General features: G+C 56.8%; 1 protein-coding gene across 6 annotated transcripts; it reads left to right on the top strand.

Annotated features, from left to right (window-relative positions):
* The first annotated feature begins 705 nt into the window (after positions 1 to 705).
* Positions 706 to 25391, top strand: Gramd1a (GRAM domain containing 1A). Of its 6 annotated transcripts, none has more exons than XM_021641639.2 (19): positions 706 to 980; positions 11954 to 12170; positions 12262 to 12282; positions 12973 to 13057; positions 13198 to 13301; positions 13405 to 13500; positions 14540 to 14620; positions 15806 to 15918; positions 16092 to 16242; positions 16666 to 16864; positions 17413 to 17556; positions 19775 to 19893; positions 19978 to 20120; positions 20434 to 20537; positions 20621 to 20794; positions 20874 to 20961; positions 22038 to 22145; positions 22234 to 22354; positions 24923 to 25391. In XM_021641639.2, exons 1-19 carry the CDS (start codon positions 721 to 723, stop codon positions 25013 to 25015), a joined length of 2421 nt encoding a protein of 806 aa, XP_021497314.1. In that variant the 5' UTR covers positions 706 to 720; the 3' UTR covers positions 25016 to 25391. The 6 variants fall into 6 exon arrangements, with proteins under 6 accessions (XP_021497314.1, XP_060222685.1, XP_060222686.1 ...); XM_060366704.1 differs by lacking the exon at positions 706 to 980 and adding an exon at positions 3803 to 3890; XM_021641661.2 differs by lacking the exon at positions 706 to 980 and adding an exon at positions 4369 to 5159.
* Positions 25392 to 26557: the final 1166 nt, after the last annotated feature.

The following is a 26557-nucleotide window of genomic DNA, read 5'->3' as shown; positions in this document are numbered from 1 at the left end:
ACCCTGGGAGACAGAAGGAAGAACTCACAGGTAGGTGTCCTGGGACGCCAGGGTGCTGGTTAGGTCCAAGCCAGGCCGGAGAGTCGGGTCTTCCTGGCACTAACGTCACCTTTCCTTTGCCTCCGGTCAGTTGGGTTGCAAGACACCTTTGTTGTGTTCTCCTGTGAGGAGACCCAGGCTCTGAGCTGGCATTGCCAGAGCCAAGTCGCTTGGTACAGACATGAGCCCTACTTCCTCCTAGCCATGCAAGCCTGGGGGGGGGCACCTTCCCTTTGTTTGTCTTGGTTGAGGCATTGAGAAAACCAGGGAAGGAAAATCTTATAATAAGAGGCTGCCTCTCTCTGTCCCAGCGTGGCTAGCCACGAGGCCTGGCGCTTTCCTGACCCCGTGTATTACAGGGGACATGGCATCTGGGCCTCAGAGTACAGCCATAGTGAATGCACAGCAAAGGCACCCAGCCTGAGGACAAACAGCTGTTTGCCGAGCTCTGTGAGCTGGGCTCTGTGTGCTTGACTCTCAGCACTGGCTGTGCATTCTGGGATATTCTGCCTCTATAGGGCCTTTAGTATGAAAGAAATGGAGGCTCAGGGTCGTGAGGATGGTTAGGCTGTGGGCAGAGGGGGGAATCTCTGCCGTGCCCCTTCTACCCAAATTATGCTTGGACAATTACACTTCTCTTTTCTCTCCCCTAGGGCCAACGCCGCTGTCCAGATCCTCCTCATGGCGGAGCTCCTGCCCCTGCTGCCTTGGGCTCTCCAGGGGGACCAGGCCGGTGACCAGGGCTCACCCGGTGCTCCAGCTGAGCGGCAGACACGGGCCGACGGTGCCCAGGACCTATCTGCTCAATCCTGGAGGCTCTTGGGGGTACCTGCCATTCGAATAACTCCCTCCAGTGATGGGGAGTCACCTCCAGGCACCCCAAATCCATCCCGCTCCCAGGGTGCGAAGACCCCGGACCTGCAGCGTCTGTCTCAGGACAGGTCAGCCTTGGGAATGGGATGGGAGGTGTGTCTGTCTCGTCTCTATGGCCTCAGCTCAAGTGTGGGCTCCTTGGGGTCACCGTGCTGAAGATTACTCTAGCCCGAGCCCAGGGAGTCCTGATCACGCGTGGACATGTATGTCAGTTATGTTTCTTTCATGTGTAACCAAATACCTGACAAGAAGGCATTACAGAAGGATTTCTTTGGGCTCATGACCTGAGGGTTCCATCCGTTATGGCAAGGACAGTACAGTCCTAGGAGAGTCTTGAAGCTGAGGCAGGAGAAGCAGCGGGCTGCCTGCTCACGTCTCTGAGAAGCAGAGAGATGTAGTAGCAGCCCTCCGTTCTCCGACTCTTTTCCCCTCTCTGGTTTAGTCTGGGGCCCCCGCCCAGGAGGATGCTGCATGCACTCAAGGCCACTCTTCCCCTGCCCAGACACACTCACAGCAGTCCCTCATTAGCGCTCCAGCATGTGTCTGCAAAACGACTCATCGCAACCCACAAAGCTCAGGAATGTGTCCCTGGGACCAGTGACTGCAGGTCCAGCCACACGCCGCCACCAAGAAGTCCTGCAGCACAGGCTGTGGGCCAGGCCTGGATCAGGGCTACGAAACAGAGGCGGCAAGTTGTAAACAGAACTTGGTTCCCAAGGGGGAAGAGGCCGACATGAAAAACAGGCTGGGGCGATGCTCAGCGGTTAAGAGCAGGCACTTCTCCTGTAGAGGACCCCGAGCTAGGTTCCCAGCGCCCACGTCACACAGGACCAGGACATCAGACGCCCTCGTGTAAAACACACACACACACGCACATGCTAGTCAAAAACATCAGAGCATCTTTTTAAAAATTAGGTGTGGTGGCTTACTCCTTTAATCCCAGCATTCAGGAGGCAGAGGCAGGCAGATCTCTGTGAGTTCGAGTCCAGCCTTGTCTACCAAGGAAGTTCCAGGACAGCCAGCATCGTTACACAGGGAAACTTTGTCTTGAAAAAAAGAAAATGAAAATAATACTTCAGGCAAATCAGAGTGAGGACAAGTGTTGTTTCTTGCATCTCTAGTGGCAAGATGTATTTGTAAGTGTGCCACAAAGCCATCATCACTAGAGCAATTTCCTGCTGGGGCTCGAAGATAAGGAAAAAAAAAATTCAAACAAAACTTCTGCAAAGGAAAATTACTTCTAGCCCAAGGAGACTGAAAGCAAGAGGTTTACAGGCAGAGGGTCAGAAAAGAACCCAAAAGACTGGCCTTGAATACAAAGAAGTGTGTGCTGGGGTTTCTTCCAACAATGGATGCTACTTAAGAGCAAATATCCAAAAACCAGAGCTCTGTCTCCACTGAAAACGTCTCAGAAACATGATGGCCAAGTGGGAGGGAAAAGCAAACTGCCAAAGGATACAATAGGGGGCAGCTGCATATTTTTCAGGAATATTGGGTAAGATGCTGCCTTGTTCATGGCTGTGATGTAGCAAAATCAGACAGGAGGGACCGCAGGGCAAGAGTTACCCTGCGTGTGCCCAGGCAGAGAAAAGAGGAGAAGGCGCTTGAGCCCTTGCTGGTAAATGTTATAGTTTATCTGTTTTAAAGGTGTATTTTTTTTTAAATGTGTCTTCATGAGAGCAGTGCATGTGCACATGGAGACCAGAAGAGGGCGCTGGATCCCCAGTGGTGGCGGGAGTTAGTGCATACTGGGAACCTAACTGAGGTCCTTTGCAGTACATGATCTTAATCACCAGCTCTGTCTGTTTGTGAGACCCGTCTTGCTGTATAGTCTAGGATGACCTCAAACTCATGGTCTTCTTGCTTCATCCTCTAGAGGGCTGGAGTGACAGGTGTGTATCATGTGGGACTTAAAAGCTAGTTGGTCCTTCCCTTCCTCCCTCCCTCTTTCCTCTTTTATTTTTATTTTGAGGCTGAGTTGCCTGCATAATCTTGGCAAGCCTGAACTCTCTGTGTAGACCAAGCTGGACTAAAACTCACAGCAATCCTCCTGCCTCTGCCTCCCAAGTCCCTTTGACTCATCTATTTTTTTTTTAAAGATTTATTTATTATTTTTATAGTATTCTGCCTGCATGTGTGTCTGTAGGCCAGAAGAAGGCATCAGATCACATTGTAGATGGTTGTGAGCCACCATGTGGTGGCTGGGAATTGAACTCAGGACCTTTGGAAGAACAGCCAGTGCTCTTAACCTCTGAGCCATCTCGCCAGCCCCCTTTGACTCATCTTTAAAAAAAAAAAAAAATCATTAAAAAAAATCCAACTAAAATGACCAACCACCAAAAGAAGTCTGGAGTCTGGAGTGATCTTGATAGGCACATAGTTTCCCACTTCAATCCTTTAACGGCTTTCCATTGTCCTTAGATATAATTCAGAGTCTTTAAAGATATTAACGAGACTTTTTATACATACTTATTGCATATGATGGTGGGGCAACAGAGGGCCCTTATACCTTTTTCTATTTGAAGTAAACATTCTCTACTTAAACAATGTAAAAGTTCCTGCAGTTGGTGGTCCCTGTCTTGTAATCCCAGCATTCAGGAGGCTGAGGCAGGAAAGTCATAAGTTCGAGGCCAGCCTCAGCTACATAGTGAGTCCGAGGCCAGCCTGGGATGCAGAATGAAATTCTGAAGCTCCCTCCACTCCAACCCCCACCACAGTAAAAGTCTTTCAAAGAGGAAACAAGCAACGGAAGTATTGAAAGAACCACGGACACGGAAGGATGGAAGGCAGCCATAGAAGAAGTACGCGCTTCCTTCCGCCTGCGGAAGCGAGAGCCGTGTAAGGGTCCTGAGGCGGGAGGCAGGTGGGAGGAGCCAGGAGGTAGGCTGACTTCCTGACCGAGCCACCAGGAGAGGAAGGAGGAGGCCAAGAAGTCAGACAGGTGAAAGGGTCCCTCAGGAGGGGCTCCGGATGGCAAGGTGAGCCCTTTGCTTTGTTGTCACCAGGGATGAGGCAGAGCCAGGGTAGGGCCTAAAGCCAAGAGGTCCCTGGCCGGACTTGGCTGTTCACAGGCTCTCAGAGTGGGGCGGGGATGGAAGCTGACCAAGGCGGGACCAGGTCTACTGAAGCTATGTGAGGCTGGAGGCTGGCGAGGCGTAGGGAGACATCCCTTGGGCTGGGCATCCGGGTCCCAAAGGCAGAGTTGACTCTGCGTTCTCCATCAGGGCCGACAAGCACCCTCGGCCTGCAGAGGTGGGTGCAGGGCTGGCTGTCCCAAGAGCAAGCCCTGCGCCGCAGTGTTCGGTCATTTCCCGTCTTGAGGTCAGGCAGGCTTCCCAGCATCAAAAGCGCTGAGGAGCCCTGTCCCTGCGCGGGCCTAGGGGAAACCCCTTGCCTATGAGCAGATAGCTCACCAGGCCAGCGGGGGACTTGCCCGAGCTCACCCACAGCTATGGGCCGGGCGGGATGGAGCCTGACTCGGTGTGCGGGGTTAGACTGGGGAAGTCCCCGCACACGCGGGTCGGAGGATGCTTCTGGGGCAGGAACTGAGGCTTAGAGACCGGGTGGGGGAGAGCAGGAAGAGGCCTTCCACCCCTCGGCTGCGGTTCCCCCCAAACTTCCGCCCCAGGCCAGTTCTTCCCAGCATCAGCCTGACACCCACCTCCACCCCAGTCCTCAGGTTCCGCCCAGGGGCTCTCCTGGGTCCTGGGGGGCGGGGGTGGGGGAGCCCAGGGTGTTCAGACTCGTTTTGCTGCTTTGCTGGTTTGTTTCGAAGGCAGGTTCCCACTCCCGTTCACCAGCCGGGCCTGCAACGCCATCACGCAGCCCGAGCTTGGCCTCGAACTCACGGCAGTCCTCCTGCCTCAGCCTCTCGAGTGCTGGGGTGCCGGGCGCGCTCCCTCACGCCGGGCCCGGGCTGCTCCTCTTCTTAAAATTTCCTTCGGTCCGTCGGTCGGTGCAGGTCTCCCAGCCGGACTCTTCCCCAGCCAGCTAGGCCGAGGCCCGCGCTCGCCGCCAGGTCCCCCTCCCGGCGGGGGCGGCGCCGTGACGCGCGGGGCGGGAGCAGGAAGGGGGGGTGTCGCTGACGCCAGGGCGGCCTCCGGCGGCTCCGGCCTTTTGTGCGGGCGGGCGGGCGGGCGGCGGGGTCCGGTGGGGGCGGCGGCCGTGGCAGGCGAGGCCCGGGAGGCCCAGCTCCGCGCAGCCGGCCGGGTCCTGCCCTGCAGCCGGGGCGCCGCATCCATGTTCGAGTGAGCACGGGGCCTCGGGGTAGGGCGGCGCGCTGGGGCCGGGGCGAGGGGCGGGAGCGGGCTTCCCGAGCGAGCGAGCGAGCTCGTGCGCGCAGGAGCGACCCCGGTGGGGACCGAGGGCGGGGACACGTGTCTCGGGGCGCCTGGGGGCTTGCAGGCTCGGCGGCGAGGCCCGGGATGCAGACGGATAGCGGGGTGCTCCCCCAGGCCTGGATCGCCCCTCCTGGGGGAGCCCCGACCCTGCCCCCGGGACCACCGCGAGCAGCCCCTCCCCACCACGCAGCACCGGGCAGGCCCCGCAGCTCCTGGGGTCCGTGGTCCTTGTTTGTGGTGGCGGCTGGGGGAGGGAGCTTCTTGGAGCCTGAGGTCTCGGTGGGGTGTGGGGGGTCGTGTGTGTGTCCCACCTGACCCCCCACCCCCACCCCACCCCTACCCCTGCCTCGTCCCCCTTTGCCTGCGGGTTTCCGTTTGTGATTGTGTCTTGGAAGGGACTGTTCTCTGCGTGGTTGTGACTCTGTGTGTGTGTGTGTGTGTGTGTGTGTGTAACAGCTGGGATCCTTTGGGCAGCGTTTGTATGCTGACTGTGTGTTAGCTGTCATGTTGTGTGTGAGGGCCACCAACCAGGTCGAGGGCATCTAGGGCTCGTGGACCTGCTGTCTGTGTGTCTCGTTTTCTCTGTGGCACCATGTGCAAATTACACCTCCTGAGCCTGTGCCTCATTGTGATTTTGGGGTGACTTGAGGCGGGTTTGGGGCGCCCGGCGAAGAGCATCCCACTTCAGTCCCTTGGCTGGCTGTGCCTGTAGTTTGCCATGGATTACACCTGTGACTTACTGGGGGCTCTCAGTGTGACACCCGTGTGGGTGTGTGTGTGTGTGTGTGCGTGCGCGCGCGTGCATGCTTGGGGCTCCGCTGCTGTGTGTGTGCCTTGCCGCCCACACTTGAAAGTCTTTGGACTCAGTGGACAGGTAGAAACTGTGTGTGTCCGTCTGCGACAAGGCTGTGTGTCTGGGGCTGTGGGTGGCCCGTTCACCTCCGCTTCCGTCCGAGGGGAAGTTCCCTTGCGTCTGTGTGTGGCATTGTTACCGTCCCTGTGGAAACTCTGTGTCTCCCAGACCCTTTGTCTGTGAGGAGAGACAGAGAGACTCCTTGCGGCTCTCTCTCGGCTGAGGACCCTCCCTCCTGGGGCGTCGGGTGTAACCTTAACTGCTTTGTAAAACCTGCCCTGGGCCTGGCTTCAGGTACAGCGATATTCCCGAGTCTGTCTGTCCACCCCCCCGCCCCCACCCCACAAACCCCGGGACTCTGGGGATGTCAGGGTCTCTGTCACTGTGACCTGATAATTCCATCCCTTGCATTCCTTGGCTCTCAAGAGCTGGCCTTTGCTTTGTTTTCTCTGCCAGATGACTTACCTTCCCTTAGGGATGTATGTCTGGGTCACTGGGCCCCATGACTAGGTGATGTGTGAGTAGGTTTGTTGTGGGTGTTGCTGTTGTTCTGGTGTCTCTTCAAAACTTGTCTGTGGCGGTAGCTTCTCTTGGACTTCCTGTATCTCTCTGGGTTTGGAATTCTGGGGTTCTTTGTGACTGTAGCATATTTGCGCCGTGTGTGTGTGTGTGTGTGTGTGTGTGTGTGTGTGTGTGTGTGTAACTTTCCTGGCGTTTGTGTACGGATGTGACATACTTGCAATGCTGTAGCTGTTTATGCTTGTGACAACGCTGTGTGTGTGAAAGACTGACGGACAGGTGGGAGAGACAGACCTCTCGCACCCAAGGCCAGTTTGCCTGTGGCCCCGTGCCTCCCCAGCCGGCTTTCCCTTTCCATCACACCTGAGTGTGCTCTTGCCCCTCTGGGCAGAGGCGGTGTCTGAGGCCCCGGAAGCTGGAGCATCTGCACAGTGAAAACTCCATTCTCTTCCTAGTCCCCGCCCCTTAACGGTCCCCCTCTCGCCACTTCTGACCCCTCCCTTCCCTCTGCCAGGACTGGCTGGCTGGCTTGGGCCGCCCCAGGGCTCTCTCGCCCGCCCTTGAGAACTTCCCTCTTTGTCCCATCCAGGACTGGGAATTGGGGGGGTGGGGGAGTGAGCCTGGCTCCTCTGAACCTCCAGTGTACCCTCAAGTGGACCTTGTCGAGCAGGGCTGGGGTTTACCTTCTCCCTAGAACCATGCCGGCGGCCCAGGGTCTTCAGGCCTGCCTTGGGAGCCCACGTGTCCCGGCTTGCCGGCCACCCGCTATTCTCAGACCTGCCAGCCTCGGAACGCGCTGTCCTGGGAGTCTAGTCTTCCCCCACACTTTGCCAGCTCTGTTCTTTGTCCTCGGCCCTCGGCCTCAGTGAGCCTTGCCCAGCCTTATAAGCCTTTGCAGTCTGGCTCACTTAAGAAATCCTCTCTGCTCCTAATTATTCCATCAGAATTCAGCGTGCATCAGGTTTGAAGTTGAGGTTTCTGATGGGGTGGGGGGGTTGGAAGAGAAACTTAAGAGTTTTCGTTTCAATTTTGTTTCTGTTTTTTGTTTTGGGGCAATCTCTGCGATCCTGGAAGGCATGTCCCCCACGTTTGGGTGGGTACACTGCCGACTCACCCCCCTCACTGGTGATCTCTAGACAGTCTGCTGAGGAGCCCTGCCCTGAGCCCCTCAGCCGTGGGTTCAAGGCCCTTTAGCTACACACCCCCAACTCCGGAGTCCTTAAGACAGAACCTTGCTTTGCGGCCTACGCTGCTCTCGAACTCGTGATCCTCCTGCCTCAGCCCAGAGCTCTGCATTAACAGGCGTGCCCCAGCACCTCTGGCTGCTGATGGTGGCTGTGTTCTGGAGGCTGTGCTGAACTTTGTACGGATGGCAGGTTTTGGAGGCCGTTGTCCTAATTTCGGTGTCTTTTTTCCTGATGGTCTGGCCCCCCTGGTTAGCCTAGGCAAGCAGTGAGTTGCCACTCGGTTTCGGCAGCTGTGGGAAAGAGAAGGCTGTCATCCATGGCTTCTTTGTCCCTTTGTCTTACATATCATTTTGCCCCCAAGTTGCTCCAGGAGGTAAGAACAGCAGGTGAAATCGAGGCTAGGGTAGATGCTGGCCCAAGGCCTCATGGGGAAACGTTGATGGAGGCCTTTGAGTCCAAATGTGGATGAATCCAGGCTGTGTGTGTGTGTGTGTGTGTGTGTGTGAACAAGCAAGCCTGATCACTTGGCTCAGGTAATGGTGATGCCTCCTCATGGGCACCTGTCTAGACGATGGGGAAGAGAGATGGGGAGCAGGGGCCGGAGGAGGAGAGTGTGGCCAGCATGCTCTGAGAACAGAGAAGGCCGGGGTGGGGTGGGGGGAAGGGATCGGCAAAGGGTTATGTGATTTCAGATAGAACGAGTCTGTCGAAACGTGGGGGTGAGTTCCCCCTACGTCCAGTGGGGGAAGGGCACATGGTGCAGAGGGAAGAAAGAAGGCGGGAGGCAGAGGAGAGGTAGCTCCGGTCACGAGGGCCCGAGGAGGAGCCGTGGGCTTTCGTGGGGGAAAGAGGGTGGGAGAGCCTGACAGCCAGGAAGCCTCTGACCTGCTCAGTGTTCGTGCAGGCATTCTCGGGCTGTAAGTTGGGATAGATCGAGTTCAGACCCTATGCCATGGTGAACGGAGGCACCGAGTTGGCCCAGGGGGAGCGGTAACGGCTTAGGCCACTGTTTATGTCCTTTTATTTAGCCACATAATTTATTAAATGAATTTACTGTGTAAGAATCACGTGAGCACTTCCTTGCACCCCATCCGAGCAGGGCTGAGTGGGAACTAAGACAGCCAGAGGCTCGTCTCCAGAAGCCCATAGAGCTGTTATCATAGAAAAGCCGACAGCTGGGGCGGCTGCTGCCCCAGCAGAGTGTGGGGACCCTACAGACGGGAGAGGAGTGCACCCGAGCCTTGGAGTGTGCATAAGAATTTATAAGGCCCAGGCATGGGGGTGTGGCCCGTAAGCCTACTGAGCACGAACTTTTCAGTGATTTCTTGGTATGAGTACAAAAGCAACTCCAGACAGACCTTTGATTAAAAAACTGTTCACCAAAAACACCAGCCAGGCATTGTGGCACAGGCCTGTTATCCCAGCCACTATTGGGGGGGGGGGAACTGAGGCAGGACAATCAAAAGTTCAATCCCAGTCTAGACTACTGAATGAATTCAGAGCCAATCCGTACAACTTATTGAGAGACCCTGCCTCAAAATAAAAAGTATGAGGTCTGGGGTGTGGCTCAGTGGTAGAGCTCCTGTCTAGACTTCCCCAGTGAGGGGCTGGGAGTGTGGCTCAGTTGTAGAGTGATTGTGTAGAATCCCCCAGTGAAAGGCTAGGGGGTTGCTTAGTGGTAAAATGTCCACTGAACATACACCAGGTTCTAGGTTCAATTTCCAGCTCAGCAACAAAAAGCAAAAAACAAAAACCAGCTTCAGGGCAAGGAGGAGCAAGGGCACTGTGAACCAGGGGGACTGGCTAGTACTAAAGACTACAGACAGGAGAGACGCATTGGAAGACACCTTCTAGGGGGTGGCAAGATGGCCTCGTGGGTAAAGGTGCTTGCCCCTAAACCCAGCCACCTATGTTGTTCCTGGGATCCACAGAGTAGAAGGAGAAACTATTCCTGAGTGAGGAGATCCCGCTTTCACTCAAATAGATCTGTGTCTCGGGAGTTAGAATCTTTCCCAGAAATCGGCGGTGCCTCCTGCTGCCGTTACCTCCGGCCTGCAGCCTCAGTCTCCACTGTTAAAGGTCACAGGACCAAGCACACAGGGTTGTTAAGCAACGATAAAATCAATCCCTCGGAGTGCTTGACAGAATCCCTGTAAGGAGCCAACAATGATGTCCCTTTAAAGTCCCCGCCGCTCACCCTCGCTGCCCTTATTGCGGTTAGTGTTTGCACAGTTACCAGAATGTTCTGTTTGCTTAACGTCCGCCTCCGGCGGGAGGTTAGCTCCGGAGAACCGAGCCGTGTTTCAGGTCTCTGTTAGCGCTGGTCCCAGCCAGCTCAGGGCTGTTCATTCAGCCCAGCAGTGTTTAGTAAGCATTAATTGTGTGCTCAGTCTGCCCCGTCTCTAGCTCAGGTGCTAAGGATACGGATAGCAACTTCCTCAGGTTAGCAGTTTAGGGCAGGCAATAAACAATCTGGAAAAACAAAGGAACAGGGTGTGCGCAGACAGTGTGGGTGGGTGAAGAGGGAGGGAGGGAGGGAGGGGCCTCTTTCAGACCAAGGGACCATGGAGGGGGAGTGCTGAGGAATGAGATGGAGGCAATTACTTCAAAGCTGTGTGTGGGCTTTTCAGGTGGAGGGGACCACGGATGCGGGCGCCCTACCCCTGTTGCAACAGGTGGGAATGACCCTGGGGAGCTTAAGGAACGAGAGGAGGCTGGGGTGACCTGGACGGAGGAGGAATATGAGGCCAGGGAAGTGTCAGGACCAGGTCACATCCAAGTCAGGACTTGGTGGCCACCTGAAGCAAGGAGCAGCCAGGGTAGGGCTTAAGAGAAGCCCGAGCTTCCTCTGCTGGCCACCAGCTTCCTCTGCGGTGAGGAGAGCCCCCGGGGCAGAGACAGGAGTGGAAACACTTGTGTACCATCTGTGTGGAGGGGAAGTGGGGCTGGAATGAAGACAAGTGGTGGGGAAAGGGAAAACGGAAGTCACTTTCAGAGGTGTCGCTGTTGGGACTGTGAGCAGGTTAGAGGCGAGGGTGAGGAAAGGAAGGATGTTAAGAAAGGTGCTTTGGGGCTGGAGAAACGGTTCCTGTTGTCTAAGAGCCCAGACTGCTCTTGCAGAGGACCTGGGTTCAGTTCCCAGCAACCACATGGCGACTTACCTGTAACTTCAGCTCCAGGATATGCAGCACCCTCTTCTGGTCTCCACAGGCACTGCACACCTGTGGTGCACACAGAGTGTGTATGTGTGTATGTGCGCGCGCGCGCGTGTGCGCACGCATACATACGCACAAATAAATAAAAATACCACTTTTTAAAAACAGAGGTACTTAGCTGGGTGTGGTGACACATGCCTGTAATCCCAGAGGCAGAGGCAGAGGCAGGTGGATCTCTGTGAGTTCAAGGCCAGCCTGGTCTACAAAGTAAGTCCAGGAGAGCCAGGGCTACACAGAGAAACCCTGTCTCGGGGAGAAAGGAAGGGGGTACTTAGGTTTGCATTCTGAATGTCACTTGTCAATAAAAGCTTATTTTATGAATGAATTAGTAAAATTGTTTTTTTTAAAAAAAAAATCGGGTATTGGGCTAGGGAAATGGCTTATTGGGTAAAAAGCATTTGCTAGGCAGCCTTGACAACCTGAGTTCAGTTCCCCGGTGGAAGGAAAGAACTGACTTCCAAAAGTTGTCCTCTGACCTCCCCGTGTGGTCATGAGATCTCGCCATGTGCATGACTGTATTGGAGAGACTTCAGTTTCACCCCGATAATCCCCCAAAGAACTAGATGTGAGGTCATCACCCCTGGGCTGTAATGAAGCAGGAGAGGCACAGGGATGTTCAGGGACCTGCTCTGGGGTCAGAAAGACAGGATGCAGGTGAATGGGTGGATGAGGTGAATGGGTGGGTGGATAGAAAGGATGGATGGATGGATGATGGATGGATAGATGAACTGGTAGGCAGTTGGGAGGTTAGCTTGGCAGACAGATGGCTGGGTGGTCTAATAGGCAGGTAGGTGGCTAGGTTGGCTGATGGATGGGTGGGTGGGCGGACAGATGGAGCTGCTGGATGGTGGGTGCACTTTCAGAAACCAGGTCTATCCCTGCCCCTAGCCTGTTCCCGCCAACCCTTCTCTTCCTCTCCCTCCCTAGCACCACACCCCATTCTGGCCGGAGCTCCCCAAGCAGCTCTCCTTCTCTGCGCAAGCGGCTGCAGCTCTTGCCTCCAAGCCGGCCCCCTCCTGCTCCTGAGCCAGAACCAGGCACCATGGTGGAGAAGGGGTCTGACAGCTCCTCAGAGAAGAGTGCGGTGCCGGGGACACCCAGCACCCAGAGCCTGGGCAGCCGGAACTTCATCCGCAACAGCAAGGTGGGTGCGAGCTCAGGTGGGGTCGGGAGAGGGCGGCCAGGGCAGAAAACACAGGGCCTCCTCCTGACTCGACTCTCTCTCTCTCTTACAGAAGATGCAGAGCTGGTACAGTGTGAGTATCTGCTCATGGGACTTGGTAAAGGTACATGGGGTTGGGGGGACCTGTCTCCTGGACAGGAGCTCCAAACCAGAGCAGTTAAGAGCCGGTGATATGTACAGAGACACACATCAGATGCTCTGGTTTACGCACCGGATGGGTTGCTGCTGTGATGGTCTCTAAGGGGCCTTGGGTGGCCCTTCCTCTTTCTCCTTAAGAAACATCACCCCAATCTTGCAAGGCCAAAGGGGACACTGGGTAGGGTTTAGTGATGCTGGTGCTGGTGCTTTGCACAGGGCCTGGCTCATATATGAAGTGGGTAAATAGGGGCCAGAGAGATGGATCAGAGGTGAAGGACACTGGCTGTCCTTGCAGAGGACCCAGGTTTGAGTCCCAGCACCCATATGGCCACTCACAACTTCGTGTAACTCCAGTTCTAAGGGGTCAGATGCCCTGCTGGCCTCCACCTGCACTGGACACACAGATGGTACACACACATATGTAGGAGAAACGCTCATATACTTTTAAAAATATGTATTTTTAAAAGTAAGTAAATTGTAGGTGTCCTTACGATATAACGTGTGTGTTATGGCCAAAGAGGCCCCAAGGTCCCCAAAAAGACTTGAGAGGGATTGGAAGCTTTTGGGGGCCAAACGGGGTGTGCGGATCTGCTCTCAGGACGCCACGCCCCAAACCCCTCCACAGATGCTGAGTCCCACGTACAAACAGCGCAACGAGGACTTCCGGAAGCTGTTCAGCAGACTCCCCGAGGCCGAGCGCCTGATCGTGGGTGAGACTCCATGCCCCAGCCCCAGGGTCGCCCCGGCTCCGAGCCCCTGGCCTCCCTCCCGCCGCCCCACTGGCCCGTGGGCTGCCGGGCCAACGCATGTGACTCGGGTGTCCACCTGTCTCTCCCCGTGCTGTTCTCAGATTACTCCTGCGCCCTGCAGCGGGAGATCCTTCTCCAGGGCCGCCTCTACCTGTCTGAGAACTGGATCTGTTTCTACAGCAACATCTTCCGCTGGGAGACCACGGTGAGTTTGCCCGGAGGTGGGTGGGTGGGGCCTCCGGGTGGGTGGGTGGGGCTTCCGGCCGCTTCTCACCGCGGCGCTGGGCCCCCCGTTTGGCTGTGTTTAGATTTCCATCCAGTTGAAGGAAGTGACCTGTCTCAAGAAGGAAAAGACGGCCAAGCTCATCCCCAATGCCATTCAGATCTGCACGGAGAGCGAGAAGGTGAGCGGAGGGCTCCGTGTGCACCATCCTGGCGGCAGGGATCCCCACCTCACCCCGACTCGCCCGTTTCTGCTGCACCTGGCCTGTTTAGTCCCTCAGAGCTGGCAACTCCCCTCGTTTTGACTAGCATCCCAATGACTTCCTCCCTGTGCAATGTCCCCTCACATAGAAGCCCGGTAATGCCGTAACCCTAAAAATTCCCACGAATCCAGCAGTTCAGCCAAAACTGGGATAAGAGCCCAGGGTAAACACCCCGACACTGAGCCATCTCCCTAGATTTTTGGGGGGAGGGGCCAGGGTCTCCATAGCCCCATCTGCTCTGGAACTCAGTATGTAGTCCAGCCTGGCTGGCCCTGAACACACAGCCATATGCCTGTTCCTGCCCCCTGAGAGCTGGGCTTGAAGGTGTGCTTATTTGCTTTCGGTATTTTTCTCTCTTTATTTTACGGGTATGGCCGATTGTCCTGCATATCACGTGGAGGCCACAGAGGGCATTAGCTCTTCTGGCACTGGAGTTAGAGATGCTTATGAGCTCCCGAAAGTGGGTGCTGGAAACCCAAGCCCGGTCCTCTGTAAGGATAGGAAGCTCTCTTCACCACTGAGCCCTCTCTCCAGACCTTGTCAGTTGTTTGTGACAGGGGTTTGGCTGTGTTGCTCAGGCTGAGCCCAAACTCCCAATCTTGGCTCCACCTCTCTAGTCCTGGGACGGCACCACACCTGGCATTTGTCCTCAGTTATTCCCTCCCATCCGGCTGGTTGAAAGTTGGCTGGGTCACTCTGGGGTCTTAACAGGAAACAGGAAGGAGCAGGGAAAGACTCAACAGCAAACTTCCCCTTGCGATTTGCCAGCCCGAAGCTGGAAGAGTTAGCCGTCTCTGACAGCAAACAGGGCTTGGAAAGTGCACCGGACGCTGCTGCCTCAGCCCCAGGCGTGGGAAGGCTCTGTCTCCCACCTCAGGCGCCCCTCCCCCCTGTGGTGACCATGGGGGATCCCCGAGCCGTCCTCCTCCTCTGAGTCCTCATGCTCCTCTCTTTGTAGCATTTCTTCACCTCCTTCGGGGCCCGAGACCGCTGCTTCCTCCTTATCTTCCGCCTCTGGCAGAATGCACTGCTTGAGAAGGTGGGTGTGGGTGAAGGATGGGGTGGAGGATGGGGTTATCAGGGAGGACCCCAAGTTCCCAGGAAACCTCCAGCTCTTCTCCATGGGCACCAGGCCCTCTGCATCTGCGGCTTCTCCAGAGGTTTTGCCAGGGATAGGCCTAGAATTCTAGTGCCTAGTGTTGAAGCCAAGTCCCGATGAAGGAGGAAGGGATTGGTGCAGACCGGTCCCCAGCGCTGAGGGAGGCATCATGTGAGGCTGCTAGCAGGGAGGGAGGGACATAGCTGAGCCTTCATTACACCCCTCGGATACCTTCCACCAACCCCCCCCCCCATAGGCTCTGGGACTCTCTGGGGCGCTTGTTTCCCAGGGCGGCTCCGAACCCGGCTATCTTCAAAAGTAAGACTTATCAGAGACCTCCCTCCTCCCAGGAGCCTGAGGGGGCGGTGTCCCCAAAGGAGGACAAGGTCAGAGGAAGGCCCAGATGCAGGCCCCGAAGTTCCAGCCCATTCACCGAGCAGCTGTGCGTGGACCCGGGCTGGTCCCAAAAGACTGACTGTCTTTATTTCAGAGCTCCCAGGACTGGGTGTGGGCTGGGCTCGTTGGGGCTGTTGCTGTATCTTCAGCGGGGTGGATTAGGCATCGCTGGGCCTCCGAGCTCAGCACTGTCACCTCCCATCGGGGTGACCTCGGATAAGCCACTGGGCACATCTCGTCTTGAAATTCTGATAGTGTTGTGCTGGTATCTACTTGGCGTTAGCACTTGTGCAGAGCTTGTAAGAAGGCCGGCAGCTGCGCTGTTATCATGAATTGTTCTTACTCCATTGTCCTCTCGGCCCAGCCAATTGGTGGGCCGTGGGAAGCCGCTGAGGATGTATAGAGGAGGATGAATAGTTGGAGACAAGCCAGCATAGCGGGCGAGGGCGAGGGCCCTTCTGGAATCCGCCTGGGTCATTCGTGGGACCTTGAGCACCTGACTCTACCTTAGGGAGTTTCTCAGTAAACATGGGCATCTTCCCTGGCCAGAGCACTGTGGGCTTAGGAGATCTGGGCTTGCAGGGCCCAGAGCCCGGGCTCTGCAGAAAGAGGATGCCTGCGAGGTGGAAATGGGCAGACTCTGGAGTGGGTGGCCGTGCTGCCCTCTTGTGGAAGCCAGGGGAACTGCAGTAGAAACAAGAGGCCAACCTCACACCCCTTAATACCTAGACACTGAGTCCCCGGGAGCTCTGGCACCTGGTCCATCAGTGCTATGGCTCAGAGCTGGGCCTCACCAGTGAAGACGAAGATTACGTCTGCCCCTTGCAGCTGAACGGTCTTGGGTGAGTTGGAGGTGGAAGGTGGCTCAAAGGGAGGTCGGGAGTCTCTGACATGAGGTTGATAGACATGAGGTTACTGTGTGAGTCAGGGGGGACGGGGGAAAGGGAACACAGTGACCGCAGCGTGGGGAGGCTTGAGGGTTCAGCCACCTCTCACTTCCTCCTTTCCCTTTCAGGAGCCCCAAAGAGGTGGGAGATGTGATCGCGCTCAGCGACATCACCCCCTCAGGGGCGGCTGACCGGAGCCAGGAGCCAAGCCCTGTGGGTTCAAGGCGTGGCCGGGTCACCCCGAACCTCTCTCGAGCCAGCAGTGATGCTGACCACGGGGTGAGCAAGCGGATGCTTACGGGGAGAGATGAAAAGGTGGAGGAGGGAACGTGGAAGATCAGCAGAGGGGCCGGGAATTGACAGAGGGGTGAGATGGGTGGAGAGAGGAAGACAGATGAGGAAAATAGAGATGAAGTGGGGGGAAATACAGCAGAGTGGGAGGAAAGGAAGGAGGCTGAGGGGAGCGAGGTAGATGGATAGGAGGCCCCTGGGCAGCAGAGTGTGTCGGCCAAGCATTCGCATAAGCCCTCATCCCTGGTGGCCCCGAGGCCTCTGTCAGGCTAGCCAGGAGCCCCCAGAGTTGGCTTCTCTTGCCAGGGCCTAAACTTCAGTCTGCCAGGCTCTTGCGGAGAGAGGCGACCCGTGGGCAGCCTGGGGCTGGGGTCAAGGTGTGGGAAGGCTGCATGGAGCCCTTCTCCGCAGGCCGAGGAGGACAGAGAGGAGCAGCCGGCCAGCCAGCTGGATGCCTCCTCCAGCCAGACGGCGACCCCGGTAGCAGAACCTCTGAGTACCGAGCCGGCGCCAGCAGACGGGCCCGCCTCCCTCGGCCCCTTGGATCTGCTGTCCCGAGAGGAACTGTTGACAGACACAAGCAACTCATCTTCGTCCACTGGGGAGGAAGGTGAGGCAGGTGACCCCAGTTCACTCACTCAGGTTATACCCAAGTTAGGGCCAGCGAGAGGGGGGGAAGGCGTTGGTAAACAGGACAAGCCACGCATGTGGCCAGATTGGTGTTTCAGACGGCGTGCGTAGCCAGAAAGGGCAGGCTGTAAAAATGGTTTGTTTGTTTGTTTGTTGCTTTTCTGTACTAATTTTCGGGTAGACTTTACTCTTGTGGGCACAGAGACAGAGGGCCCCAGGCCTGGCTTGCCTGACAGTGTACGGCACAGTGACTCCACCGAAAGTCCCAGACTCGCCTTCGAGTGGTCAGGCATGACAAACGAGTCCATTTGACCGTAGGACTCTGTGCCAGTGGGCGCCATTGCGGTGGCTTTAACTGGCGGGGCTGGGCCGTGTGCCCACCCTGAGCCAGCCGTGCAGTGTAGGCAGGGTTGGGTATTGTTCCGGGTCTCTGGGTGCCTCTTGTTCAGGAAGATGGGGAGCGAGGGGGAGCGGTGGGCCTGGGGTAGGGAGAGGTGTGCCCGCCTAACGAGGACCCTTGTGCCCCAGGGGACCTGGCTGCCCTGCTTCCCGACCTCTCCGGCCGGCTCCTCATCAACTCTGTCTTCCACATGGGCGCTGAGAGGCTGCAGCAGATGCTCTTCTCCGACTCGCCCTTCCTCCAGGGCTTCCTGCAGCAGTGCAAGTTCACAGGTCAGAGGGCAAGGGTTGCTTGCGGAGGCTCCCTCGTGTCGTCCCCCCCCACAGGAGCGGGCAGCACGCAGCCTCCTCTGGTTCTTCTGCACACTGGCACGCTTGGTAGTGCTTGCCTTAGCGTCAGAGGTCAGTGAGTGGCTGCTGTAAAAGGGCCTCTGGCAGTGACACGTTAACCGATGCGTGGCGGCTGGCGGCGTCTGCTCCCTCCGGCTCCTGGAGTGCTGCGGAGCAGTGGAACGCCCCAGGCAGACAGCGTGCAATTAGGCTTGGTTCTAACCAGACATTATTCCTGGGTAGAGCCTTGAGTAGGCAAAGATGAGTGGAACTAGACACTTGTAGGAGACTAGAAGACAGTGGGCCTGGGCTGGGGAGATGGCTCCCTCCCTAATTGTCGAGGACCTGAGTTTGATACCCAGAACCCACATAAAGTCAGTGCTGGGCCAGCAAGACGGCCCAAAGCCCGCATGGCGGAAGGGGAGAACCGACAGGCTTTTCTCTGCCCCCCACAAGTAAATAAATGCAGCAAAAATGTTTTAAAGGGCCAGAGGGTCAGAGCACCCACTGCTCGCAGAGGAACCCAGTTTGGTTTCCAGCACCGTAGGGTCTGCTCGCAACTGCCTGTAGCTCCAGCTCCAGGGGATCCAACACTTCAGGCTTCCACAGGCCCTGTACTCCCGTGACACACCCAGACACGGACAAACAGACACACAGGCACAGACACACACACTCACCGAGACACACAGACACAAAGATCTGCACTACAGATACACAGAGAGACAGAGACACACATACACACAGAGACATAGAGACACCATAAATACACACACATAGACATGTACTCACACAGGCACACACACAGACTCACATAGATACACATAGAGACAGACACAAACACACAGAGTCTCACACACACACAGGCATATACACAGAGCCACACAACAACACATACACACACATACGTACACAGACAGAGTCACAGACACACAGGCACATACACACACACAGGCACACCCACACAGACTCACATAGATACGCAGAGAGACAGAGACACACAAACACAGAGTCACAGAAATACATACTCACACAGACACATACACACACAGATACGCAGAGACGCACACATATACAAACACGGACATATACAGAGAGACACATACAGACACACACAGAGACAGCATACAAACACACAGAGTCACAGACACACACACATACATACACAAACACAGACATACAGACACATACTTCCACAGACACACTTGTACATACTCACACAGACACAGACACAAAAAAAAAAAGCCACTAAGAATAAACTAGATCTAAAAGTTCTTTAAAAGCTGGGCATGGGGGCTGGAGAGATGGCTCAGAGGTTAAGAGCACTGCCTGCTCTTCCAGAGGTCCTGAGTTCAATCCCCAGAAACCACATGGTGGCTCACAACCATCTATAATGAAATCTGGTGCCCTCTGCTGGAGTTCAGATGTACATACAGGCAGAACACTGTATACGTAATCAAATAAATCTAAAAAAAAAAAAGGGTGGGCACTGTGGCCTGTGCTCTGACCACACGCTCTCAGGGTAGGCATGGCCAGCTGACCTGTCCCAATTGGTGAGCGTCAGGCCATCCGCAGCCTCTGTCTCAGGAAAACAAGGTGGATGGCACTCGAAGAGGATTGACGTGTGAGGTTGTTTGCTCTCTGGCTCCCACGTGCACACTCTCATACGCACCCACACACATGAACACTCACGACCACACACAGGCACACACACACACACACACACACACACACACGCAGACACGCCTCCCACCCTCCCCCACGACAACAGAGGGAACACGCTGTAGGGGAGTCAAGGCCTGGGACTCTGCTGGGAAGCCTGAAGGATGCCGGAGTGGGGAGCCACTCCACTCGAGGGTGTGGGGGTCACTGGGTTCAGTGTGGAACCCGGAGTGTGCAAAGGACCTCCAGGAAAAGGTGGCACAAAGGCTGTGGTTCCCTCCTTTGATGCTTGGGAGAAACCGAGCCTGGTACAAAAAGGAAACTGAGGCGACAGCAACAGGACTCTAAACTGAAAGCATCGCGGGCAGCACACAGCACAACTGGAGACTCGGGGCAGGGTGGTACAGCTGGGCACGAGTCCCCTGGAAACTGAAACCCTCCCGGAGGGCCCGGGGGCACAGAAAGGAAACCACCCTCCTTGTCCTCCTCCTTCCGCCCCCAGACGTGACCCTGAGCCCATGGAGCAGTGACAGCAAGTGTCACCAGCGCCGAGTCCTGACCTATACCATTCCCATCAGCAACCCGCTCGGCCCCAAGACCGCCTCGGTGGTGGAGACGCAGGTGGGCTGGGCGAGGCGGCTGGGCGGCTGGGCTGGCTGTGTGGGGCAGCCCTGACCTCCCTCTGTCGTTCCCCCCCCCTCCCAGACGCTGTTCCGGCGAGGCCCGCAGGCGGGCGGGTGCGTGGTGGACTCCGAGGTGCTCACCCAGGGAATCCCGTACCAGGACTACTTCTACACTGCGCACCGTTACTGCATCCTGGGCCTGGCCCGGAACAAGGCCCGGCTTCGGTGAGCCCCACTGTGCCCGCTCCCTGCCCCGCCTCCGCAGGGAGGGCTGCCTCCCGGCCTGGTGGAGGTCAGAGGGCGGCCCGGGGACTACCTCCGGAGAGGTCACTGGAGAGCCGAGGAGTATACATGATAGAACAAATGGCTCGTTTATTGAACACCCCTTCTAGGCCTCAGGGGCAAAACCTGCCCGCCAGGGACCCCGAACTTACTGGAGAAATCCCAGTGAGTTTAGTGATTGCCAGATGCCCCTGGCTTGTCACGACGAAGAGCATCCCCCAGACCTGACCCAGCCCCTCTCTTGTCGCTGTCCTAGCGTGTCCTCGGAGATCCGCTACCGAAAGCAGCCGTGGAGCCTGGTGAAGTCTCTCATCGAGAAGAACTCCTGGAGCGGCATTGAAGATTATTTCCACCACCTGGGTAGGGGGCGGAAGGCTCGCTGGGGCAGGGGGCGGCCGGGCCGAGCTGGGTGCGGACGTACTGAGCCTGCTCTTGTCCCTCAGAGCGGGAAATCGCCAAGGCAGAGAAGCTGTCCCTGGAGGAAGGAGGGAAGGACGCTCGGGGGCTGCTGTCGGGCCTGCGGAGGCGGAAGCGGCCCCTGAGCTGGAGGGGCCACGGAGATGGGCCTCAGCACCCGGACCCTGACCCCTGCACCCGGGCCAGCATGCACACCTCAGGTGCGTTTCCTCGAGACGGGCGCCTGGAGGAGGTGGTCCCCGGGCAGCGCCCGGCTCACCCCAGCTTGCTGTTTCACAGGTTCCCTGAGCTCTAGATTCTCAGAACCGTCGGTGGATCAGGGCCCCGTGACAGGCATCCCCACCGCTCTGGTTCTCATCAGCATCATGTGAGTAGAGAGACTGGCGTGGGTCTGCAGCCTGGTCACGGGCTCGGCCTCCGCTTTTGTTGGGCTCAACCCAGCAAGGATGGCACGAGGCGTGTTGGGGAATAGAGCCCCTGCGTGCTGCTCAGTCTGTGTTAGAGGAGTCTCTCTTGCTGGGACAGCAGCCACCCTGGGGACCGTGGGAGATCAGAGGGGAGAAATTTCTGGAAGGAGAAACAGTAGCCAAGAAAAGGTAGTCAGGTCTCGGACACACTGCACTCTGGTTTTTCTGAGCTCAGTCCTGAGCTGAATGAGGCCGGAGACACAGCAGTGACCGAGAATCCCGTGGGAATGGCCGGAGAGCTGTCACTAGACTGGAGCGAGGAGGCTGGGCTGGCATGGGAGGTCATAGTGGCCAGAGATGACGGAAAGTCATCACAAGATCCAGGGAGCCAAGGGCGCTTGAGCTGAGGCCCCGTGGGGCTTTGGGCAGGGACGCCGGGCATTTGGGGCCAGTGTGTATGGGAGGACAGAACACTGAAGGAAAGAGACCACCTCCCCCCCTCCAACTTCAAGGCGACCCAGCCACAAGCTCAGCCTCTTGAGGCCTTGGTCTCCTAAGGTCGTCTGGGAGGAGCTTTGTGGTCTTTGGGGCTCAGAGCTAGCCGCCCAGGGTGGAGGAGGGGCTGGGTACCAGCGCTGTCCCTGAGCAGTTCTCCCGTCTCTGTCTTCCTCCCCGCTGCCTCCGCAGGATCTGTGTGAGGTAGGGCCCTACATCCTCCCTCTGCTACCCCCTCTATCACAGCTCATCCCCCGGCAGTGTTCTCTCCCTGTTCAGTGTCCCTGGCTCTTCCCGGGACGATGGCTTGGTGTGGCCAGCAAGCACGTAGGCTTGACGTAGGTCAGAATGTGGGCCCTGGCTTTTCTGCTTACGGGCTGTGGGACCCTAGGCAGAGGAGAGCCTCTCTGAGCCTCTCTACTCCGGAAAGGGTGGGTGATTGTGGCGCCCTTTAAGGTGTGGTTACGCTGGTGTGTTGGGGATGGTGTAGAGCCCCAAGCCTGACCGGAGGGAGCATCATGATCTCTGACTCTGTCCCCAGCCTCATCATCCTCATCGCTCTCAACGCCCTCCTCTTTTACCGGCTCTGGTCTCTGGAAAGGACTGCCCACACCTTCGAGTCTTGGCACAGCCTGGCACTGGCCAAGGGGTAAGTGGAGAGAGCCTGAGGGCAGGCCCCAGGGCTTAAGCAGAGTAAGTTGGCCGAGGCCCTTCACTGGGGCGCTGCATCTCCACAGGAAGCTTCCCCAGACAGCCGCGGAGTGGGCCGAGATCTCGGCCCTGCAGAAGCACTTCCACAGCGTCGAGGTACGCAAGTGGCGGCAGATCCTTCGCGCATCCGTGGAGCTCCTGGACGAGGTGCGAGGCGGCTCTGTGGGGCTTCGGGTCCAGGCACCCTCCCTCCCTCAGAAAACGAGAGAGACGGTCCTGGTACCCACCTCCTAGCTTGCTTAGGGAGCAAGAAGGGGCAAAGCGATCGTGTCACGGGAAGACACCCTTCAGGCATGGCTGGACCCAGCCGCGTGGCTGTAGTTAGAGCCCCGTCTTTTTATTCTGCTGGTGGCAGCTTGGGCTTGGGGGACATGCCGAGGGTAGCTCTCTCTGTCATCAGCTTCTGGGGTCACATGCCCATCCTGCTCCGAGCTGACCACAGTGGCCAGGCTGGACAGTGCTTGGTCCTCTGCCTGCTTTGGCCTTAGGTCTGTTGATAGGAGAGTGACTCTGCAAGGACATTTGGGTCTCGTCTCCAGAAAGGGGTTGATGAAGCCACCGTGTGGTAGCTCAGGGGACACTCAAGGTCAGACTGTGCTGTGTGACCTTACGTAAGTGACCTTCATTTGGGCCTTGGCTGTACCTTCCGAATGCCAGAGAGTAAACCGTTTTTTTATGAGCCAGGGATGCACCGACTCGTTGGAGTGGTGCCCAGCATACTGTAAACACCTCATGCTCTTTTTGGTGAGCCTCAGGCACACAGTAGGACCCATACAGTGCTACCGTTAGGCCCCAGAGGACTGCAGCCAGCAACTGTGGAGGACTAAAGGAAATGTGAGGCGCTCAAGTGGGTGCCTATGATAGGGTGGAAGATGAAAAAATGGGGGGAAGAATCTGGTTCTGTCTGGTCCCTGAGGGCATCAGAACTGAACTGAAAGGATTGATGAAAAAATGCTATTTAGTGGGGCTGAGGGTGTGGCTCAGTGGTAGAGCCCCTGCCTAGAATCCCCCAGTGAGGGGCTAGGGGTGTGGCTCAGTGGTAGAGCACCTGTCTAGAATCCCCCAGTGAGGGGCTGTGGGTGTGGCTCAGTGGTAGAGCCCCTGCCTAGAGCATGCACAGAACCATGGGTTCTATCACTAGCATTAGGTGGATTAGGGCATTAGCATTAGGGCAGAAATCCAAAGCAAAACAGAAAATACTCTATCCTCCAACACTGGTTCTACCTCTTGAGGGACACTGTTGGACCTCAAGCTCTCAAGGAGATGCCTCAGTGGAAAGGGCCTGCAGACCAGGATAGGGAGGGACCTGAGACTGGGATTCCAGCTTATGGGGAGTGGAGCAGGACTGAGTTCAAGCTTGATTATTTCCTCTTCCTAAGTTGCCAAGAATACCAAGTGGCTGTCATGTGTCATGAAAGCAAGAGCCCGTAGCGTAGCTGGGCTGTCCTGCCACTAACCAAAAGCCATACGTCCTCCAGCCAGCCTTGCGGCAGGAATCTCGTGGATTAGCTACTTTCTCAGTGATCAAAGTATGTGGCAGGTACAAAGAAGGTGAACTGGTTTTCTTCCCCTCTCCCCGCAGGAGTCATTGACCACTGGTCTGAGGACAAAACACACTACCCAATTAACCTATGGGCAGCAGGGAGAGAGGTTTGCAGGGAACCGTGTCAGAAGTTATGTTCCAGATGTGGTTCCGCGTGTGTGCCTAGAGAAGCTGTCCAGATGAGGTCCAGCAGAGAGGAGGAGGCCCTGCGGGGTGGAGGGGGCCTGGGTCCCCTATCTAGTGCCATCTAGTGCCCAGCTCGGAGAGCGATCTGGACATGGTGGACTGCAACCTTAAACAACAGGGTCTCCCAACAGGGTGCTTTGGCCGATGGCTTCTGCATGCAGTCCATCGCCGTGGCTGGCTAGGTGCCGTCCGCGTTATTAGCAGCTTGGTTCTCGCTCAGGTTAGGCTGGATCAGGAAGGAGAGATGAGACAGAGACAGGAAGAAAGGCCAGGCTCAGATCAACAGGGCCCAGCCTATGTCCACCCCCTAGGCCTCCTACAGGCTGTAACCTACCCAGACCAGCTGAGGATTAAGTGTTCATGGACGTGAGCCCAGAGTCTGGGACCTTTCACAGTCAAACCATAAAAGGAGAAAATGTTTACTGGGGTCATGAGGTGCTATCCGTCATGGTAGGTGCTCTCAGAGCAGGAGAACAGCAGGCCAGGAAGTGGAAACTAGGGGGTCCGCGGGCCCTCAAAAGACCTCCCGTGGCGGCCTACCTAGTCAGTGAGGCCCTACTTCCTGAAGGCTCCACAACCTCCCGCAGCAGCGCCACCTGGTGGGGACCGTTCCACACGCCAGCCTGAGGGAGCTGGGTCAGGTTTAAGCAGTTAACATCTTGTCCCCTTTGGGTGTTTAGGTAGGAGGTGTGTGGCGTCCGTCGTTGGGTCCCCGTTGGGTCCTCAGTCAAGGTCCCCTGCTGAACTTACTGTGGACCAGCTCTAGCCTCCCTCAAGTCTCTGACACAGTTCTGGGATGTTATACAGTTCTGGATACTTGGGAAGTAGGCCCATAGCCATGAAGGGATTTACCCACTGTGAGTCATAGCAGAGTCAGGATTTGAACCCAGACCACGCGGCTCCCTCTTTGAGAGGTGACCAGGTCGTGAGGCAGCAGAGACATGGGCTCATCCTATCCCCCATCCCTGCCCCACCTTTTCCGGCAGATGAAGTTCTCCTTGGAGAAGCTACATCAAGGAATTAGCATCCCGGATCCTCCCCTGGACACTCAGCCACAGCCGGATGACAGCTTTCCTTGAGGACACCTGATCGAAAAGCCGTACCCCCAAAATGGACAGAAGGACACACGGAACCCTGGCAGCCACTGCTGGCACGGTGGGAACGCCGCCGGGAGGTCCCTGCCTGCCCCTCCCAGCGGCCCCTGCCAAGAGCCACACGGACCTGGGGACCGTAGAACCAAGATGCACTTTAGGCCCGGGTGTGCAGTCCAGCTGCCGCCGCTGCTCAGCCGGGGAGCTGGCCTGGCTCTCGGCAGGCTCCCCCTCCAACTAACTTATTTTGCCCAGCTGGGGTTGTGGGGGTTCACCTTTTGGGGTGCACGAGACCCTCATCTCTGGGTTTATTGTATTATATTTATTTGGGGATAACAACCCCCAATAAAGGGTTGGAAATGGCTGTGGCTGCGCCTGTGGGGCCCTGGGAGCAGATGTGGGCCTCCACTCACCCTGCCGTCCATGGTCTGGGGCCCTGTCACCTGATGCCTGCCCTGCCTCATCCACGTGCAAAGCAGATGCCCAGGCCTGCACATCCTTAATGGGGACACGTCAACCAAGGGGGACGGGGGAGCCACAGTTGAGAACCGCCATTGAAGAGACTTGAATAATCAATGCATGTGGCCTTTTTGGGATTAGGGGTTGAATATAAGCCCCCCCCCCATTTGTTAGGCAAACAGTCTACTGCTGGGAACCACTCTTCACCATCATGTTTCTCAACTTAAGGTTTTATGATTATTTATCTTGGGTAAGATTCCATAACGAAGGCCCTGGCTGTCGGGGAACTCAGACTGCAGACCAGGCTGGGCTTAAAGCCAGAGATCCTCCAGCCTCTGCCTCCCGAGTGTTGGGATTAAAGGCATGTGCCACCAAGCCAAGCTCTGACAGAAACTGTCTCAACACCCTCCGGGCCACGGCTGAAGCAGACTAGGCATACCCGTGGTAGTCCCGGGCTTAATTTTGGATTTATTATCTGTTGATTCTTGTGTGCATGGATGTGTTGTGCCTGTGTGTATGATGAACACCACGTCCTCCGAGCTGGATCCCCTAGAACTGAAGCCCTGGGTGGTTGTGAGCCGCCGTGTGGGCGCTGGGAACCAAACCTGGGTCCTCTGCAAGAGCAGCAAACGCTCTTAACCCCAGAGCCATTTCTGCAGCCCCAGCTCTTCAGACTTCTCAGCAAGACGCTATCCATCCCAGACCCACCTGCCTCCCCCTCAACTTGGGGTACAGGTAGAGAGCTCAGCCATGCCCTCCTCCAGACTCTGAGCTGAGACCAAACGGAAGGAGGAGCATCTGTCCAGAAGGACCTTAGGATGGTCACAGGCCAAGCTGTGGGGTGCAAGGTAGGATGAAAGCAGGAGCAAGCAGAGGGCAGAGCCAGCCCTGCCTCAGGTCTGCTACCCATGCTGCTGCTCCAGCCTCAAACCAGCGCTGCCCCCGCCACAGCTGGGCTGCTCCCAGGGCTGCCCATTGCCTGGCCTGTCCTCCCTGCACCTCCTCCCAGCCCCCACTGGGGCCGCTGGAACTGCGAAAGGGTTATTTTCTGCACAAGGAATTTCACGGCTT

Source organism: Meriones unguiculatus, chromosome 14 (genome assembly GCF_030254825.1).
Source record: "Meriones unguiculatus strain TT.TT164.6M chromosome 14, Bangor_MerUng_6.1, whole genome shotgun sequence".
Lineage (NCBI taxonomy): Eukaryota > Metazoa > Chordata > Mammalia > Rodentia > Muridae > Meriones > Meriones unguiculatus.
This window is presented reverse-complemented; position numbering and strand designations above follow the sequence as displayed.